A 16,664-nucleotide genomic window follows, 5' to 3' on the forward strand; every position below is an offset into this window, starting at 1 on the left:
ATATAGATCTAAACTCTGAGGGAAAAACAAATGCAGTTCAGTCTTGCTAACCCCAGATTACCAACATTTCATACGCTCCTTGTATTGGGTAAAATCTCGTGGATCCTCAGTCGGCGCTTGCTCATCCTGTCTGTGTTATTTCTCTGTGAGTTTGTAGCAGCATCTTGTCTAAAAGAATATGTAGCTAAAGAAAACATGGCAGGCAGAGAGTTACTGGTGGAGGCAAAACGTCACGCCAGGAGCAAAGAATTCACCGGAGGAAACGTCCTGCTCCTCATGGTCTGAAGCTGAAGGCTCTGAATAAAAATTAAAAACGCAACAAGATTTGGGACGAGCCTCTCAAAAACTAATGGGTCTGTCTTTAGTATAAATGCTTAGGGCTGCTCGATTATTGAAAAAATAATAATCACGATTATTTTTGTCATAATTGAAATCACGATTATTCAAACGATTATTTGTTGCCTTTAAAAAAATCCATCAAAAAAGTGACAAAATCCAGCAAAAAAGTGACAAAAATCCATCAAAAAAAAGACAAAATCCAGCAAAAATGTGACAAAAATCCAGCAAAAAAATGACAAAAATCCATCAAAAAAGTGACAAAAATCCAGCAGAAAAAAGACAAAAATCCAGCAAAAAAGTGACAAAAATCCAGCAAAAAAAGACAAAAATCCAGCAAAAAAAGACAAAAATCCAGCAAAAAAAGACAAAAATCCAGCAAAAAAGTGACAAAAATCCAGCAAAAAAGTGACAAAAATCCATCAAAAAAAAGACAAAATCCAGCAAAAATGTGACAAAAATCCAGCAAAAAAAAAGACAAAAATCCATCAAAAAAGTGACAAAAATCCAGCAGAAAAAAGACAAAAATCCAGCAAAAAAGTGACAAAAATCCAGCAAAAAAAGACAAAAATCCAGCAAAAAAAGACAAAAATCCAGCAAAAAAAGACAAAAATCCAGCAAAAAAGTGACAAAAATCCAGCAAAAAAGTGACAAAAATCCATCAAAAAAAAGACAAAATCCAGCAAAAATGTGACAAAAATCCAGCAAAAAAATGACAAAAATCCATCAAAAAAGTGACAAAAATCCAGCAGAAAAAAGACAAAAATCCAGCAAAAAAGTGACAAAAATCCAGCAAAAAAAGACAAAAATCCAGCAAAAAAAGACAAAAATCCAGCAAAAAAAGACAAAAATCCAGCAAAAAAGTGACAAAAATCCAGCAAAAAAGTGACAAAAATCCATCAAAAAAGTGACAAAATCCAGCAAAAAAGTGACAAAAATCCAGCAAAAAAAAGACAAAAATCCGGCAAAAAAGTGACAAAATCCAGCAAAAAAGTGACAAAAATCCAGCAAAAAAGTGACAAAAATCCAGCAAAAAAGTGACAAAAATCCAGCAAAAAAAAGACAAAAATCCAGCAAAAAAAGACAAAAATCCAGCAAAAAAAGACAAAAATCCAGCAAAAAAGTGACAAAAATCCAGCAAAAAAGTGACAAAAATCCAGCAAAAAAGTGACAAAAATCCAGCAAAAAAAGACAAAAATCCAGCAAAAAAAGACAAAAATCCAGCAAAAAAGTGACAAAAATCCAGCAAAAAAGTGACAAAAATCCAGCAAAAAAGTGACAAAAATCCAGCAAAAAAGTGACAAAAATCGATCAAAAAAAAGACAAAAATCCAGCAAAAAAAGACAAAAATCCAGCAAAAAAAGACAAAAATCCAGCAAAAAAGTGACAAAAATCCAGCAAAAAAGTGACAAAAATCCAGCAAAAAAGTGACAAAAATCCAGCAAAAAAAAGACAAAAATCCAGCAAAAAAGTGACAAAAATCCAGCAAAAAAGTGACAAAAATCCAGCAAAAAAGTGACAAAAATCCAGCAAAAAAAAGACAAAAATCCAGCAAAAAAAGACAAAAATCCAGCAAAAAAAGACAAAAATCCAGCAAAAAAGTGACAAAAATCCAGCAAAAAAGTGACAAAAATCCAGCAAAAAAGTGACCAAAATCCAGCAAAAAAAAGACAAAAATCCAGCAAAAAAGTGACAAAAATCCAGCAAAAAAGTGACAAAAATCCAGCAAAAAAGTGACAAAAATTCAGCAAAAAAGTGACAAAAATCCAGCAAAAAAAGACAAAAATCCAGCAAAAAAGTGACAAAAATCCAGCAAAAAAGTGACAAAAATCCAGCAAAAAAGTGACAAAAATCCAGCAAAAAAGTGACAAAAATCCATCAAAAAAGTGACAAAAATCCAGCAAAAAAGTGACAAAAATCCATCAAAAAAAATACAAAAATCCAGCAAAAAAAGACAAAAATCCAGCAAAAAAAGACAAAAATCCAGCAAAAAAGTGACAAAAATCCAGCAAAAAAGTGACAAAAATCCAGCAAAAAAGTGACAAAAATCCAGCAAAAAAGTGACAAAAATCCATCAAAAAAAAGACAAAAATCCAGCAAAAAAGTGACAAAAATCCAGCAAAAAAGTGACAAAAATCCAGCAAAAAAGTGACAAAAATCCAGCAAAAAAGTGTTTTTCTTTAATACGAGCCTTTAGCTCTGGGATAAAAAGTCCCACCTCTTCCTACAGTCACGAATTCACATCCAACGTAATGTTTTTAACTCTAGGCCAGGGACTTCCCGTCAGTGTCTCACTGTCAATGACACTTTTCTGTTTACAGTTATACTTTATTAATCTCTGTAGAGAAAGTTGTTCTCTGCATTTGACCCGTCCTCTATGTCGCTGGGCCTGTAGGAGCAGCTCGGGGACCCATGTCCATGATGTGGATCCAGGCTGGTGGTCAGAGCCTATTGTACATGTTTTTACCACTAACCTACGCAGACACGAGGAGAACATGCAAACTCCACACAGAACAAGAATATCCCACAATGAACATGAAACACAAGAGGACACAACTTAAATTGTTTATCTGTCGTTAAATGAAGGAGGAGTCGATGTAATAAAAGACCTCAGTGATGCCAAACCTGTACACACCTGGGGGAGCGGCCGTGCTGCTTGGCGTCCCGGGCCCCCCCTGGCTCTGTGCGCTCGAGCCCATCGCCCCCAGAGCGAGGCTGGAGGGCGGCTGGGGGGCGGAGCTGAGCGCGGTGACGGGCAAGGTGGACATCGCGCCGGGGCCCAACGGAGAGGACGTCCCGGTGGTGGAGGGGCTGAAAACCAGATCGCCGCCGACCAAATCCCCCCCCCCCGGAGACACGAGCCCCGCCCCGAGATCCATGAACAGCGAGCGCAGCTTCTTCTCCAGCGCCTGGATGTCGTCGGGCTTGCCCTGAGCCTCGCCCGGGACGTCGCACTCCCCGCAGTGCGCGTGCGTCTGGCCGGGGAGGGCGGCGGTTTGGGGCTGGGTGTGAACCGGGGTGGGCTGGACCGACGGGACGGTGGCCAGAGGAGGAGCGATCGCTGGGGGGCCGCTGTCGGAACTGTCATGTGGGGGGATGGCGGTGGACTGAGGGGGCGAGGTGAGCTGGGCCGGGGCAGCTGGAGCACTGACGGGCTGGGGAGGCACATGGGTCACGTTTTGGACTTGGGACTGAGACTGGGCGGGGGAGTCTGGCTGTGCGGTTGGTTGAGGGATGGGTTGGGTCAGCACAGGGACAGGGGGGGCGGAGGAGGTGATGGGCGGGCTCAGGCAAATGGCTGGGACGGCAGGAGGAGTCGGGACGGTTTTATCCAGCTCTAGTTTGAGCGGGGAAAGCAGGCCGGCACTGGGAGCGAGGGCAGCTCTGGCTCCGTCGCTTGTGGAGGACGCCGGGGAGACGGTGGCGGTGGTTAGGGGCAGAGGCGGGACGGGCGAGTGGATGGAGGCGGGGGCCGTGCTGGGGCCGGTGTCCAGCTGAGCGCCCTGGCGGAGCTCAGAGAAAGCCTGTTGTAAGCTCACGGCCCCCGCGGACTGGGACAGGCCGACGGGCGGGGCCGAAGACTGAGGCGGGACAGCGACGGAGGCCGGGGGGACTGAGGAGACAAACAAGGAAGGAGAGTTCAGAATCTTCATCTGAGTGAGCAGCAGTGACAGGGTAAGCAAGTGTTTTGAAAATGTGGTGGAGATGGGTACATTTTTGTGTCTTTTTCAAGGGTTCAATAAAACAAAAAAACAGTATACAAGTGTTAATTTCGTCGTCTAAAATATCTAGTCTTATTATACGGCTCTTCACAACGTAAGTAGAAGCTCCGTTGATTTGAATGGGATTTCCCAACGTTCTCCCGGTCATTATTTCCTGATAAAGTTCCTCTGAGTTGGTGCTTTCATATCACTCACACGTACGTAGCAGCGACACTATCTGTCCCGTCACTGAGAGAGAAGTCGGGGAATCGTGAGTCTGACTTTCAACTTACCCAGAGATTCACCACCATTCCTCCAACTGCACCAAATGCGCAAACTTTTGGGAACTATTTGTCGCGTAAGTCATTAAATAAACCTTTCGACCTTATTAAAAGTGTACGAAGTTTATGTTGTGTGTTCAGTTGCAAATGGCCGAATAATAATCGGGATCATGTATAGAACGCTGGTCATTATCGGGAAAATAAGAACCTTCAGGGCGAACCGGACCCTGACGCGAAGTGTTATTTCAAAGTGATATTTTTGTGACTAAAATTGGACTAAAACTAAATTAAAAGTTTCTCATGAGACTAAAACTGTGACTAAAATGTCCAGATATTTGAGTCGACTAAAATCAGACTAAATAAAAATGAAAAGGAGAGACTAAAATCATCCAAACTTGTATTGAGCGTCTGAAAGAGCCTCAGATCATGTTTAAAGGATCAGCTCTGAGCTTTGTTCATGTGGAGCAGAAACATGAAGCAGAGGAACAACATTAAATATGATTAGAATCAATATTATCAATGCAGAGTCGACTAAATTCGTCTTAAATTTTTTTGGACTAAATCTCGACTAAAATTAAATTACATTTTAGTCAAAAGACTAAGACTACAACTAAAATAAAATATGTTGTCAAAATTAACACTGCAGTAAACACTGCATGATTTCTGTGATGATCGATCCCTTGCTGTGGGGAAAGTCTTGGGGCGCAGGTCTTAGACCTCAAATGGGAGCCAAACATCAGCTCCCTCATCAAGAAGGCTCAGCAGAGAATGTTCTTCCTGTGGCAGCTGAGGAAACTTAAAGAGACTATACGGAGTTTAAAAATGTTAAAATTATGTATTTTCCTCCCCTTACATGTTCCAACAATGTCCTAATGAGCTCCGACCTGTTCACCACAACTGCCTCTAAAATCCTGCACTGTCACTCAGAAAGGTGTTACTTCGGGTCTGAAGCTCCGTCATGCACGAGCTTCATATAGAAGGTGCAGTTACACGTAAGACCTGAGGTGGCAGTAGTGAGTGCCCCTTTAAGACCAACGCACACCACAATGTTTTGACTCGTGACAAAAGAGCCGCCTCCTTTATTTTCAGTTCAGTTCTGCTGAATCCAGACGCGGCGCTGAGGAGGAAAACACAGGCGTTTGACCGTCCTGCCGAGGCACAGACACGGCCTGTGACGGACCGGGAGACCACAGGAAACCAAAGAAGCCGCGGAGACATCGAAACCATCGTCTGCTAATATTTATGATAAATGTATAAATCACGTATTTAGAAAAGACGCCACAGCATCATCAGGTCCATCCTCCATTCCTCGTTGTGACCCTGTTCAAAACCATGGCAATAAAGAACAATTCTGACTCTGATTCTCTACTGGTCATAAGTCATAAGTACTAACTCTTTACCCACCCACGTCTCAGGGTCATTTCAATGTCTTCACACACAAAAGTAATGGAGAAATAAACTGAAAACTGAAACTGAAATCAAAATCATTTCACAGTTAGACCATGAAGGAAGGCAGTCGGAAGCCGTACTTATTTCTGCAGGTGTCGCAGGAGCAGGTGAAGAGGGCGTCGAGGGGGGGTCTCTCAGTCGGGCCTCGGGGACAGGACTCACGATGAACCTACGCCCCGCCGAGTGCACTACCTGCGTCGTGGCACTAGGGGGAGCGTCTGGAAGCAAAAACATTACTTCTGTGAATATATTTGCTATTATTTCACAAATCAGAACATATATCAAAGGGAAGCAGCCACTATCAAACACACTGCTCCTCTTTTAGTACCTGGGAGGGGTCCAGATATGGCTGGAACCTGCTGCTCCAGGCCTCCCGTCATCTGCAGAGCAAAAACACACACTTCACCTTTCTACACGCACTGGCTTTTACGATTTGGTGCCGGATTCATTCAGTCCAGGTGTTTTTATCGACCTGACTGTTGGCGTCTCGGTCCAGGCCCTTCTTGTCGGCGTTCTCGATCACCTCTCGGATCTGCTCGATGAACGACTCCCTCTCGCTCTCCAGGATGAACTCACTCTCCACCTGCAGCACATCAGCACAGACAAGTTCAGGTCAAAAAAGAACTAAATAAAACAGTGCTTTGCGTCAGACGGTCGTCCAGTTATCTCTGATTTATGCGGGGGGGCAACGGACAAGTGGAAGAGGATGGATGGAAGATTCATACTACATTTTCTAGCCGACAAAGTGGACGCTAGTAACAAAGATGTGTTTGGCCTTATTGCCAAATATCAATAAAAAAGCATAATACGTCTGCTTTAAAGGAACAGGCCACCGTTTTTCCATACTGAGACATGTTCTTACCTGAGCTTAGACGAGTTTGACGAGTCACAAAATTAAACAATGTGGATTTTCTAAGCGGATAAAAGGGGGGACTATATTGTAAGGCGTAATAATACCAGGAGTAATTTGGCATCCGCGCAGTAAAGTGAAGATTACTGCGTGGATTTCAAACTTGTGTTTTTTGTCACTTTTTTCTCAATTTTTTGTCATTTTTTTTGTCATTTTTTTGTAATTTTTTTGTAATTTTTTTGTAATTTTTTGTCTTTTTTTTTTGTCATTTTTTGTCTTTTTTTTGGTCATTTTTTAGTCATTTTTTTGTAAATTTTTTGTCATTTTTTTTGTCATTTATTTTTCATTTATTTGTCAGTTTTTTGTCAGTTTTTTTGTCATTTATTTTTCATTTATTTTTCATTTATTTGTCAGTTTTTTGTCAGTTTTTTGTCCGTTTTTTGTCCGTTTTTTTGTCCGTTTTTTGTCATTTTTTGTCATTTTTTTGTTGTTTTTCTGTCATTTTTTTGTATTTTTTTGTCATTTTTTGTCTTTTTTTTGTCATTTTTTTTGTCATTTTTTTTGTAATTTTTTGTCATTTTTTTGTCATTTTTTTGTCATTTTTTGTCATTTTTTGTCATTTTTTGGTCATTTTTTTTGTCATTTTTTGTCAGTTTTTTTGTCTCCTGGTATTATTACGCCTTACAATATAGTCCCCCTTTTATCCGCTTAGAAAATCCACATTGTTTAATTGTGTGTAATTATACTTTGTAGTGGAACACTTCACGTAACCATATTTAAATAGGGAGAACGTGGAAGAGCTTGGTAGCTTCTATCTTGACCTGTTTTGGAGCTATAGAGGAGAGAGGGAGAGGCTAAATGCTAACGCCGTCTGCGCAGTCTGGATGAACCACAGTACCATGATCTGTGCGATCTCCTCGGGGTTGTCTCCATCGAGGTCGAACCTGAACGTGACCATCTTCCTGTTGTGCGTCTCCAGCTGGCACTCGGCCACTCGGTCCCCGCGACTCGAGATCTGCGGACACACAGAGGCGCTCAGGGCTGCAGGAACACGCTACTGCAGGAACACGCTACTACAGGAACACGCCACAGAGCGAACACGCCAAACAGAAGCTGCACTTACACTGAGGACGTTGAGCTTGGCTTTGGAGAACTTCTCATGGCGGGACCGGCTCCTCACTGAGCGCCGCTGGTTGCGTTTGGTGGAGCGGCCCTCGTGACGCCCGCCATCGTTACCGTCGCTGAGACCGGACGCCTCGGAGTGACCACTAGGGGAACATCAAGAAAAGGCATGAGCGGAGACATGAAGGGAAACAATAAGAGCAGAGGCGGGAGACATTTATCGAACACTTTTATGTGACAAAATAATCCCACTGCAAAAAGTAATTAACTAGATCAGTATAAACATCTCAATCTGAGCACAATAATCCACACTTTAGCTGTTTTGACTGGTTAAGAAGTTGTTGGGCATTTGTCCCGGATTATTTCACTTGTTCTGAGATGTTTCTGACTCGTTTCGATACATTTCGTCCTTATTTCAGGTCATTTTCTTTGCCAATGGGTTAAGAAAATTGGTCTTATCTCATTGGCAATTTTACTTTCTTATTTCAAGTGAGATTTACCCTAGAACTGGTCTGAAATGTCCTCAAACAAGCAAAGCAAACTCGGTCCGATCAGGAAAAGTGTCTAAATGAGTGAAAACCGCTCAAAACAAGAAACATTTCCTCAATTCAACTCATTTAAGCCAATGCTCGATATTCACTTTTTGTAGTGCAACTGTATATTTAAAGCAGTACAAAGTAACTCCTGCCCCTAGAGGCCATAAGCGCAACAGCAGGTGACGTAGCAAGTGTGATTTGATTTATTTTCACATAATAAAACAGTAGCATGATAACATCTGGTTTCACAAATGTGATGGAAGGTTTGCCGAAAACCCTCAAGGGGCTTAATGAGTGGAAACCTCCATAAGTTAAAATTAAAAGCAAATGTGAGGAATGCAATTGTCAAAAAAATAAAGTAAATTAAAGTACATTGTCAGAAAACACAATACAACGTACATCAATACTGAGTTTAGAAATAGATCCCAAGAGGAAAAACCTGGTAAACACTAAGAACACTGGCTTTAGCAAACAGGGCCTTGAGGAGCGTCTACGATCGACACAAAAGATTATTCTTAAGGCTCGTTTCTGGAGACGAAGAATTGGCTCAAGTTTGGTTTTATGAGTGCTGGCCCGAGCAGTATTACAATAATTCATATATGGATAAATTATTGTGTAATACAAGATCACTGCAACATTTGTGTTGATCAGATGCCGAGATTTTCCCAGTATACGACTGCTTTGGCTCTATTTGTACTCATGAAATTAAGGTGTGGTTTCCAGGTCAGGGATTGATCCACCAGGACTCTTTTACTTTTATGTTGTGTCCCAAAAAATATAAAGCTTGTTTTCTTAATGTTGAGTGATAATTTATTGGCGCTACGCTGACAGAAAAACAAAGGGACAGAGGGATATTGTTCATCCAATTACACAATGGAAATAATTCATTTCACTCAAACTTGGCTGTAAATACTGTTTAAAGTGGTGTTAGCCCGCAGTTAGCTTTGCCCGTTAGCCTGTTAGCTTCTTCTTCGTGATTCCATTAGTGTGTATTGGTGGCTCCGGTCCGGTGGCAGCGAAGTTGCAATTGTGGTTTTCTGGCCAGAGACACCAGGGGGCGATGAAAGACCCTCCAATCCTCCCATAAACACTTGTTTTACCCCCACAGGGACTACGGGGAGGTAAACACGTTACTTAGTTCTGCTTTAGCGTTCAACATTACTCAGTCTCACCACAAAGGGTTTCGTCAGCAACTTATCATCTCTAGCATCAGGCTGTGTATTACGCTGGGCGTGGTTGACCTCAGTATTTACTTGATTATGTGAAAGCATTAACTGGTCTGTGTTTTATTACCTTTCAATGGAGGCCTGGACATGAGGCGGCAGAAGTTGTGATTGGGATAATTCCGAAGGCTGGAGGGAAAAAAAACAAACATGAGTTTACACGAATACAAAAGCTATAGAAACGTGGCTATAATAATAAACCCTGATATCACATAAGGTTTGAGAACAGAATGTACGTCTGATGTAGATTTTGGAGCTTGTTTCCAGCCTGACACTGTCCCGGCGAGTTTCAGACCTGATGATTTTCAAACCACATCTAATCTTTGGCTTTCAAGAATCACAAGGACAAAGATCATGAAAATAAAACAGGAGTGAACTGGGACTAAATTCTAGGGATGCACCGATCCGATACTGGAAAAAATACGATATCGGCTACAAATATCCGCTACAGAACCGATACCAGTTTTGTCTCTCAACGCCTTGAAAACACAACTTTTACCACCTTTACCACGTCAGTGAATGTGGTCGTTTTGAAGCCAAGAACCAGGAGAATTCAACCACTGATTTAGCTTTAACATCCGCAGATGAATTTGTGATCGCCGCGCAAAACTCGGCAGTTAGCATTAGCATGCTAAAGCTAGTGGGAGCATGCTAATGCTAACAAAAAATAATCAAGGCTGGGTCAGAAACTATGACAGAAATACCTAAAATAGCCAAATAAAATAAAGCAACCACTGCTGAGGCCACGTGTTTGTATTAGAGTTTAAGAAATAACTGATCTAACATATTTGTAATGATCCGATCACTTCATGTGAGGTGTTTATATTTATGTAACCTAAAGCCGGTCATATAGATACAGACGCATCTCGTCATAGAAGGGGGCGTGGCTTCGCCGAGGGGGAAAATATAATCTTTAGGGAAACACAATTTTCCCTCTTTTTAGCCATTTTCTGGTGGAATATGAACTTATTTATCACATAAATAAAGTCAGGTGTAAATCGGGCCCATATTATATATATATATTATATATATATTTTCTCACAGCAGATTGTTCAGTAGAAGTGAAAAAAAAATAAAACGGCAGTCGTAGCTAGTGCTAGCTAACCGTTAGCATTAGCCCGATGCTAACATGTAGCATCGAGTTAGCATTCTCCGTTATTTATGTATTTATGGGCTGTTGATCCACTTTGCTCCTCTCCATGTCTTTGTATCTTTATTTAGTAGAAACTATTTTCATAATTCAGCATTTGTTAAAGTAGTTTTTGAATAATTAGAGAAAGTTTAGATTTTCTTAACTGTTTTCAAACATGACCAAATATGGACGATTCCAGAGATGCCGTCTGTATCTATAAAGTTCGGGAAATTCTGCAGTTACCATGGAGATCCGCCATCTTTGCAGCTGTTAGCATACATCTCCTTTGACTAACATTAGCTAAAAACAGTATAAAAAGTGGAGAAAAAAGCCGTGGAACGACTCCGTTAGATGTAAAGACCAGCAGTAACTGAGCAGCTAACACACTGTGGTGTCCAAGTGTTTTAATGTGAACAGTAACTCCAGCCTTTTAACTTTTAAAATCTCCATTAGTTTACAATTGCTGCTAATCCCATAATGCTTAGCGATATGACGTCACATTCCCGAACTCTACACCCAAGGGTTTTTAGTGTAGAAAAGTCCAGTGATCCTTGTTAAATGCTTATCCAAGAGTAAGAATAAGAATATGTCTTTATTGATCTTACAATGAAGAAGAGTCAATGAAAATCTTCACTCAGAGAAACTTTTAAGAAAATCTCTTGGTATCGGTAAATATCGGATATCGGTAGATACTCAAAACCAGTGTTAATTTTGACAACATATTTTATTTTAGTTTCAGTCTTAGTCTTTTGACTAAAATGTAATTTAATTATAGTCGAGATTTTGTCGACTAAAATTAAGACTAATTGAGTGGACTTTGCATTGATAATATTGATTCTAATCATGTTTAATGTTGTTCCTCTGCTTCATGTTTCTGCTCCACATGAACAAAGCTCAGAGCTGATCCTTTAACAGAGAATTTACATGATCTGAGGCTCTTTCAGACGCTCAATACAAGTTTGGATGATTTTAGTCTCTCCTTTTCATTTTTATTTAGTCTGATTTTAGTCGACTCAAACATCTGGACGTTTTAGTCACAGTTTTAGTCTCATGAGAAACTTTTAATTTAGTTTTAGTCCAATTTTAGTCACAAAAATATCACTTTGACTAAAATTAAGACTAAATATTTTAGTCGACGAAATTAACACTGCTCAAAACCTATTATCAGTAGGAAAAAACCTGGATCGGCGCCTCTTTACTAAATTCTGGTAGGTTGTTGGGCATTTGTCCTGGATTATTTCACTTGTTCTGAGATGTTTCTGACTCGTTTCGATACATTTCGTCCTTATTTCAGGTCATTTTCTTTGCCAATGGGGAAAGAAAATTGGTCTTATCTCATTGGTGATTTTACTTTTTCTTATTTCAAGCGAGATTTACCCTAGAACTGGTCTGAAATGTCCTCAAACAAGCAAAGGAAACTCGGTCCGATCAGGAAAAGTGTCTAAATGAGTGAAAACCGCTCAAAACAAGAAACATTTCCTCAATTCAAGTCATTTAAGACAATGCTTGATATTGACTTTTTGTAGTGTAGTGTCGGTATCGATAGCAAAACATCGGATCGGTGCATGTCTTTCTGACCAAATGGTGTGAAACAGGTCAAAAAAAGGTAAACCCTGATCCTGAGGCGGGACTGAGGTAATTAAAATGGCTTTTCAGAGCATAAATGTGGCCCCTCAGCATTGATATTCCACATTCCATCATTTACTTTAAGGTGTGGATCTGGAAATGACATCATACAAGTTACAAGCCACCATTTTAAGCCATGCTAACAAATCGATGGCCCCATAAGTGACCTTTCTGTTGGACGGCACACTCCAATACCTGGGGCAGAGTCTCCACAGGGTTATCGGGCGGCGCAGTGATTACGCTGATGATGGGCACCACGGCGGGCAAAGGCGTGGGCGAGGGCGAGGGCACACGGACAGGAGGGGAGGGGTTAGGAAGCGGGGACAGCAGGGCGGCGTTCGGCAGAGGAGAGGGAGGAGCCGGTGCCACGGAAACGGAAAGAGGAGGCATCAGGGGAGGAGGCGCGGCCGAGACGGTGGAAGAGGGAGGAGTTACACAGGGCTGAGGACAAACACAGGAGAAAAGAAGAAGAAAAGAGTGGGTGAAGAGGAGGTAAAAGGACCAGAGGGGATAAAGAAAAGGAAAAGCAAAAGGATTGTCTAACCCACACGTGCTACGACTCATGTCTCCAGCTCAGAGTCTGTTTTAACGGATGACGAAGCCGCATGAATGAATCAGAAGAAAGGAATATTGTCCAGTTTTGACGACATGTTACTGAGTCATGGTGAAACTGCTCAACCTGAACATTATTTATGGGGAATAAGGCCTCAAAATCTGGCATATTAACCTCTTACCAAGCCAAGTCTTAGCCAAGCAGATTTTCTCCAGCTTCACCCAAATCTAAAGGCTTCTTGACTGGAGCTTACAGACTATAGGCCAGAGTCACGCCTCATTTGAAAACTAAGACCTACTAAACTCTTGAAAAAAAGGAACTTTTTTGCGTTGTCGCCGCATTTTGTTCAGATTTTTGGAGCCTTTGTCTCTTTTTATCGTGTTTTCGTGGTTCTTTTTTGTCGTTTTTTTGTTGTTGCTGTTTTTATGCTTTTCAGGCACATTTTTGTTGCTCTTTTTCCTCATGTTTCTGTCACTTGTTTATTGAGTTATTGCTTCTTGTCGCTCTCATGTCACTTTTTTCTTGTATTTTCATCCTCATTTTTGTCGCTATTTTGACTTTTTTTCAAGAAGCTTTTAGATTTGGGTAAAGCCAAACTGGAGAAAACAGTCCGGTTTACTATGTTTAGATTATGTATGAAAACTATATATTTATAGAAACCTTATGGTATAAGCAATGAGAAAAACAACGCCTCCATATCTGCCGGTCTGAATTTATTTATTGTTACAAACGTTTATTTTATGAAACAGAACGACTGTTTTGGCACTTTTACAGGCGTTACTATCATAAAAAAAGTAAAAAAAAAAAAAAAAAAAGTCACCCCAGCGTGAGCTCAGAGATGCCGAGAGTCGGTCAGAGCCCGGTGTCTGAACACCAGCAGATTGAGCGACTACATCTGATAAAAGTCGCTAAACTCCGGGAATAAAGTATTTCTGCGATAAAAACCAACCAGACTCAGAGACAGTGGAATATTTATGATTAATACGAGACAGATTTGCTTTTACTTCACATGGATTTTACGTGAATGGCTTGGATTATTCGAGAGGAAGCTGTTTCAAACTAAAGGCTCTTGAGAATGTTGTGATGTCGCATGAACGCACTAGAAAAAGAAAACACCCTTTAGTTCAGAACAAAACGCATTTTTAACGTGGCTGTGCAGATGGAAAGCCACACATTTCACAATCGTTCACAAGAGCACGACCACTACACTGACATCACATCACGCACACGGTCGAACAGTCACTTCGGCCATTTTGAAATGAACACCAAACCACAAAAACACTTCACAAACCAACGCCACCACTGGACAACGGAAATACCTGGAGCACCGAGAGCTGAGCGGCCTGGTAAAGCAGATAAAGGTGCTCCAGGCTGGGATAAGGACTGACGTCACACAACTACAGGCCACACGTGCGAACAAAGGTGAACAAACCCCGATGGAAATCACAGGAGGCATGCCAAGAAAAGCAGAGACAGGCTTTAGAAGGAGGAGAAAGGAACATCATCATCATGTGAAGATTTTAAGGAGTACAGAGGAAACATGCGAATAGACGGAGAGCTGGGAAACGTAAGTAAAGATCAGAAAGTGATGGGGTAAAGGGTTAAGTGAGGACCGGGGGTTATATGGAAGTGTGTGTGAGGCCAAATACCTGTGTGAGCAGAGTGTGTGTGGGGCCAAATACCTGTGTGAGCAGAGTGTGTGTGGGGCCAAATACCTGTGTGAGCAGAGTGTGTGTGGGGCCAAATACCTGTGTGAGCAGAGTGTGTGTGAGGCCAAATACCTGTGTGAGCAGAGTGTGTGTGGGGCCAAATACCTGTGTGAGCAGAGTGTGTGTGAGGCCAAATACCTGTGTGAGCAGAGTGTGTGTGAGGCCAAATACCTGTGTGAGCAGAGTGTGTGTGAGGCCAAATACCTGTGTGAGCAGAGTGTGTGTGGGGCCAAATACCTGTGTGAGCAGAGTGTGTGTGGGGCCAAATACCTGTGTGAGCAGAGTGTGTGTGGGGCCAAATACCTGTGTGAGCAGAGTGTGTGTGGGGCCAAATACCTGTGTGAGCAGAGTGTGTGTGAGGCCAAATACCTGTGTGAGCAGAGTGTGTGTGGGGCCAAATACCTGTGTGAGCAGAGTGTGTGTGAGGCCAAATACCTGTGTGAGCAGAGTGTGTGTGAGGCCAAATACCTGTGTGAGCAGAGTGTGTGTGGGGCCAAATACCTGTGTGAGCAGAGTGTGTGTGAGGCCAAATACCTGTGTGAGCAGAGTGTGTGTGAGGCCAAATACCTGTGTGAGCAGAGTGTGTGTGAGGCCAAATACCTGTGTGAGCAGAGTGTGTGTGAGGCCAAATACCTGTGTGAGCAGAGTGTGTGTGGGGCCAAATACCTGTGTGAGCAGAGTGTGTGTGGGGCCAAATACCTGTGTGAGCAGAGTGTGTGTGGGGCCAAATACCTGTGTGAGCAGAGTGTGTGTGAGGCCAAATACCTGTGTGAGCAGAGTGTGTGTGAGGCCAAATACCTGTGTGAGCAGAGTGTGTGTGGGGCCAAATACCTGTGTGAGCAGAGTGTGTGTGGGGCCAAATACCTGTGTGAGCAGAGTGTGTGTGGGGCCAAATACCTGTGTGAGCAGAGTGTGTGTGGGGCCAAATACCTGTGTGAGCAGAGTGTGTGTGGGGCCAAATACCTGTGTGAGCAGAGTGTGTGTGAGGCCAAATACCTGTGTGAGCAGAGTGTGTGTGGGGCCAAATACCTGTGTGAGCAGAGTGTGTGTGGGGCCAAATACCTGTGTGAGCAGAGTGTGTGTGAGGCCAAATACCTGTGTGAGCAGAGTGTGTGTGGGGCCAAATACCTGTGTGAGCAGAGTGTGTGTGGGGCCAAATACCTGTGTGAGCAGAGTGTGTGTGAGGCCAAATACCTGTGTGAGCAGAGTGTGTGTGGGGCCAAATACCTGTGTGAGCAGAGTGTGTGTGGGGCCAAATACCTGTGTGAGCAGAGTGTGTGTGGGGCCAAATACCTGTGTGAGCAGAGTGTGTGTGGGGCCAAATACCTGTGTGAGCAGAGTGTGTGTGAGGCCAAATACCTGTGTGAGCAGAGTGTGTGTGAGGCCAAATACCTGTGTGAGCAGAGTGTGTGTGGGGCCAAATACCTGTGTGAGCAGAGTGTGTGTGAGGCCAAATACCTGTGTGAGCAGAGTGTGTGTGAGGCCAAATACCTGTGTGAGCAGAGTGTGTGTGAGGCCAAATACCTGTGTGAGCAGAGTGTGTGTGAGGCCAAATACCTGTGTGAGCAGAGTGTGTGTGAGGCCAAATACCTGTGTGAGCAGAGTGTGTGTGAGGCCAAATACCTGTGTGAGCAGAGTGTGTGTGAGGCCAAATACCTGTGTGAGCAGAGTGTGTGTGAGGCCAAATACCTGTGTGAGCAGAGTGTGTGTGGGGCCAAATACCTGTGTGAGCAGAGTGTGTGTGGGGCCAAATACCTGTGTGAGCAGAGTGTGTGTGGGGCCAAATACCTGTGTGAGCAGAGTGTGTGTGAGGCCAAATACCTGTGTGAGCAGAGTGTGTGTGGGGCCAAATACCTGTGTGAGCAGAGTGTGTGTGAGGCCAAATACCTGTGTGAGCAGAGTGTGTGTGAGGCCAAATACCTGTGTGAGCAGAGTGTGTGTGAGGCCAAATACCTGTGTGAGCAGAGTGTGTGTGGGGCCAAATACCTGTGTGAGCAGAGTGTGTGTGGGGCCAAATACCTGTGTGAGCAGAGTGTGTGTGAGGCCAAATACCTGTGTGAGCAGAGTGTGTGTGGGGCCAAATACCTGTGTGAGCAGAGTGTGTGTGGGGCCAAATACCTGTGTGAGCAGAGTGTGTGTGAGGCCA

The 16,664-nt window shown here is 42.8% G+C and overlaps 2 protein-coding genes across 8 annotated transcripts in view; both read right to left on the reverse strand.

Annotated features, from left to right (window-relative positions):
• The window catches only part of LOC306960112 (serine/threonine-protein kinase WNK1-like), a 49,449-nt gene extending 46,383 nt beyond the window's left edge, over positions 1-3,066 (reverse strand). For all 7 annotated transcript variants that reach the window (XM_079552439.1, XM_079552442.1, XM_079552441.1 and 4 more), the window contains exon 1: positions 2,972-3,066. In XM_079552439.1, coding sequence (XP_079408565.1) covers positions 2,972-3,035 — 64 coding nt within the window. In that variant the 5' untranslated portion in view covers positions 3,036-3,066. The remainder of the gene's footprint in view (positions 1-2,971) is intronic.
• A 354-nt stretch (positions 3,067-3,420) lies between these two features.
• The window catches only part of wnk1b (WNK lysine deficient protein kinase 1b), a gene marked incomplete at both ends in the record, with an annotated part of 239,842 nt that continues 226,598 nt past the window's right edge, over positions 3,421-16,664 (reverse strand). Inside the window, 8 exons of the mRNA XM_079551457.1 lie at positions 3,421-3,443; positions 3,485-3,949; positions 5,848-5,985; positions 6,096-6,147; positions 6,240-6,350; positions 7,516-7,632; positions 7,741-7,885; positions 9,569-9,627. Coding sequence (XP_079407583.1) covers positions 3,421-3,443; positions 3,485-3,949; positions 5,848-5,985; positions 6,096-6,147; positions 6,240-6,350; positions 7,516-7,632; positions 7,741-7,885; positions 9,569-9,627 — 1,110 coding nt within the window. The remainder of the gene's footprint in view (positions 3,444-3,484; positions 3,950-5,847; positions 5,986-6,095; positions 6,148-6,239; positions 6,351-7,515; positions 7,633-7,740; positions 7,886-9,568; positions 9,628-16,664) is intronic.

The sequence above is a fragment of the Gobius niger genome (assembly GCF_951799975.1).
Source record: "Gobius niger genome assembly, chromosome: 2".
Classification (NCBI taxonomy): Eukaryota; Metazoa; Chordata; class Actinopteri; order Gobiiformes; family Gobiidae; genus Gobius; species Gobius niger.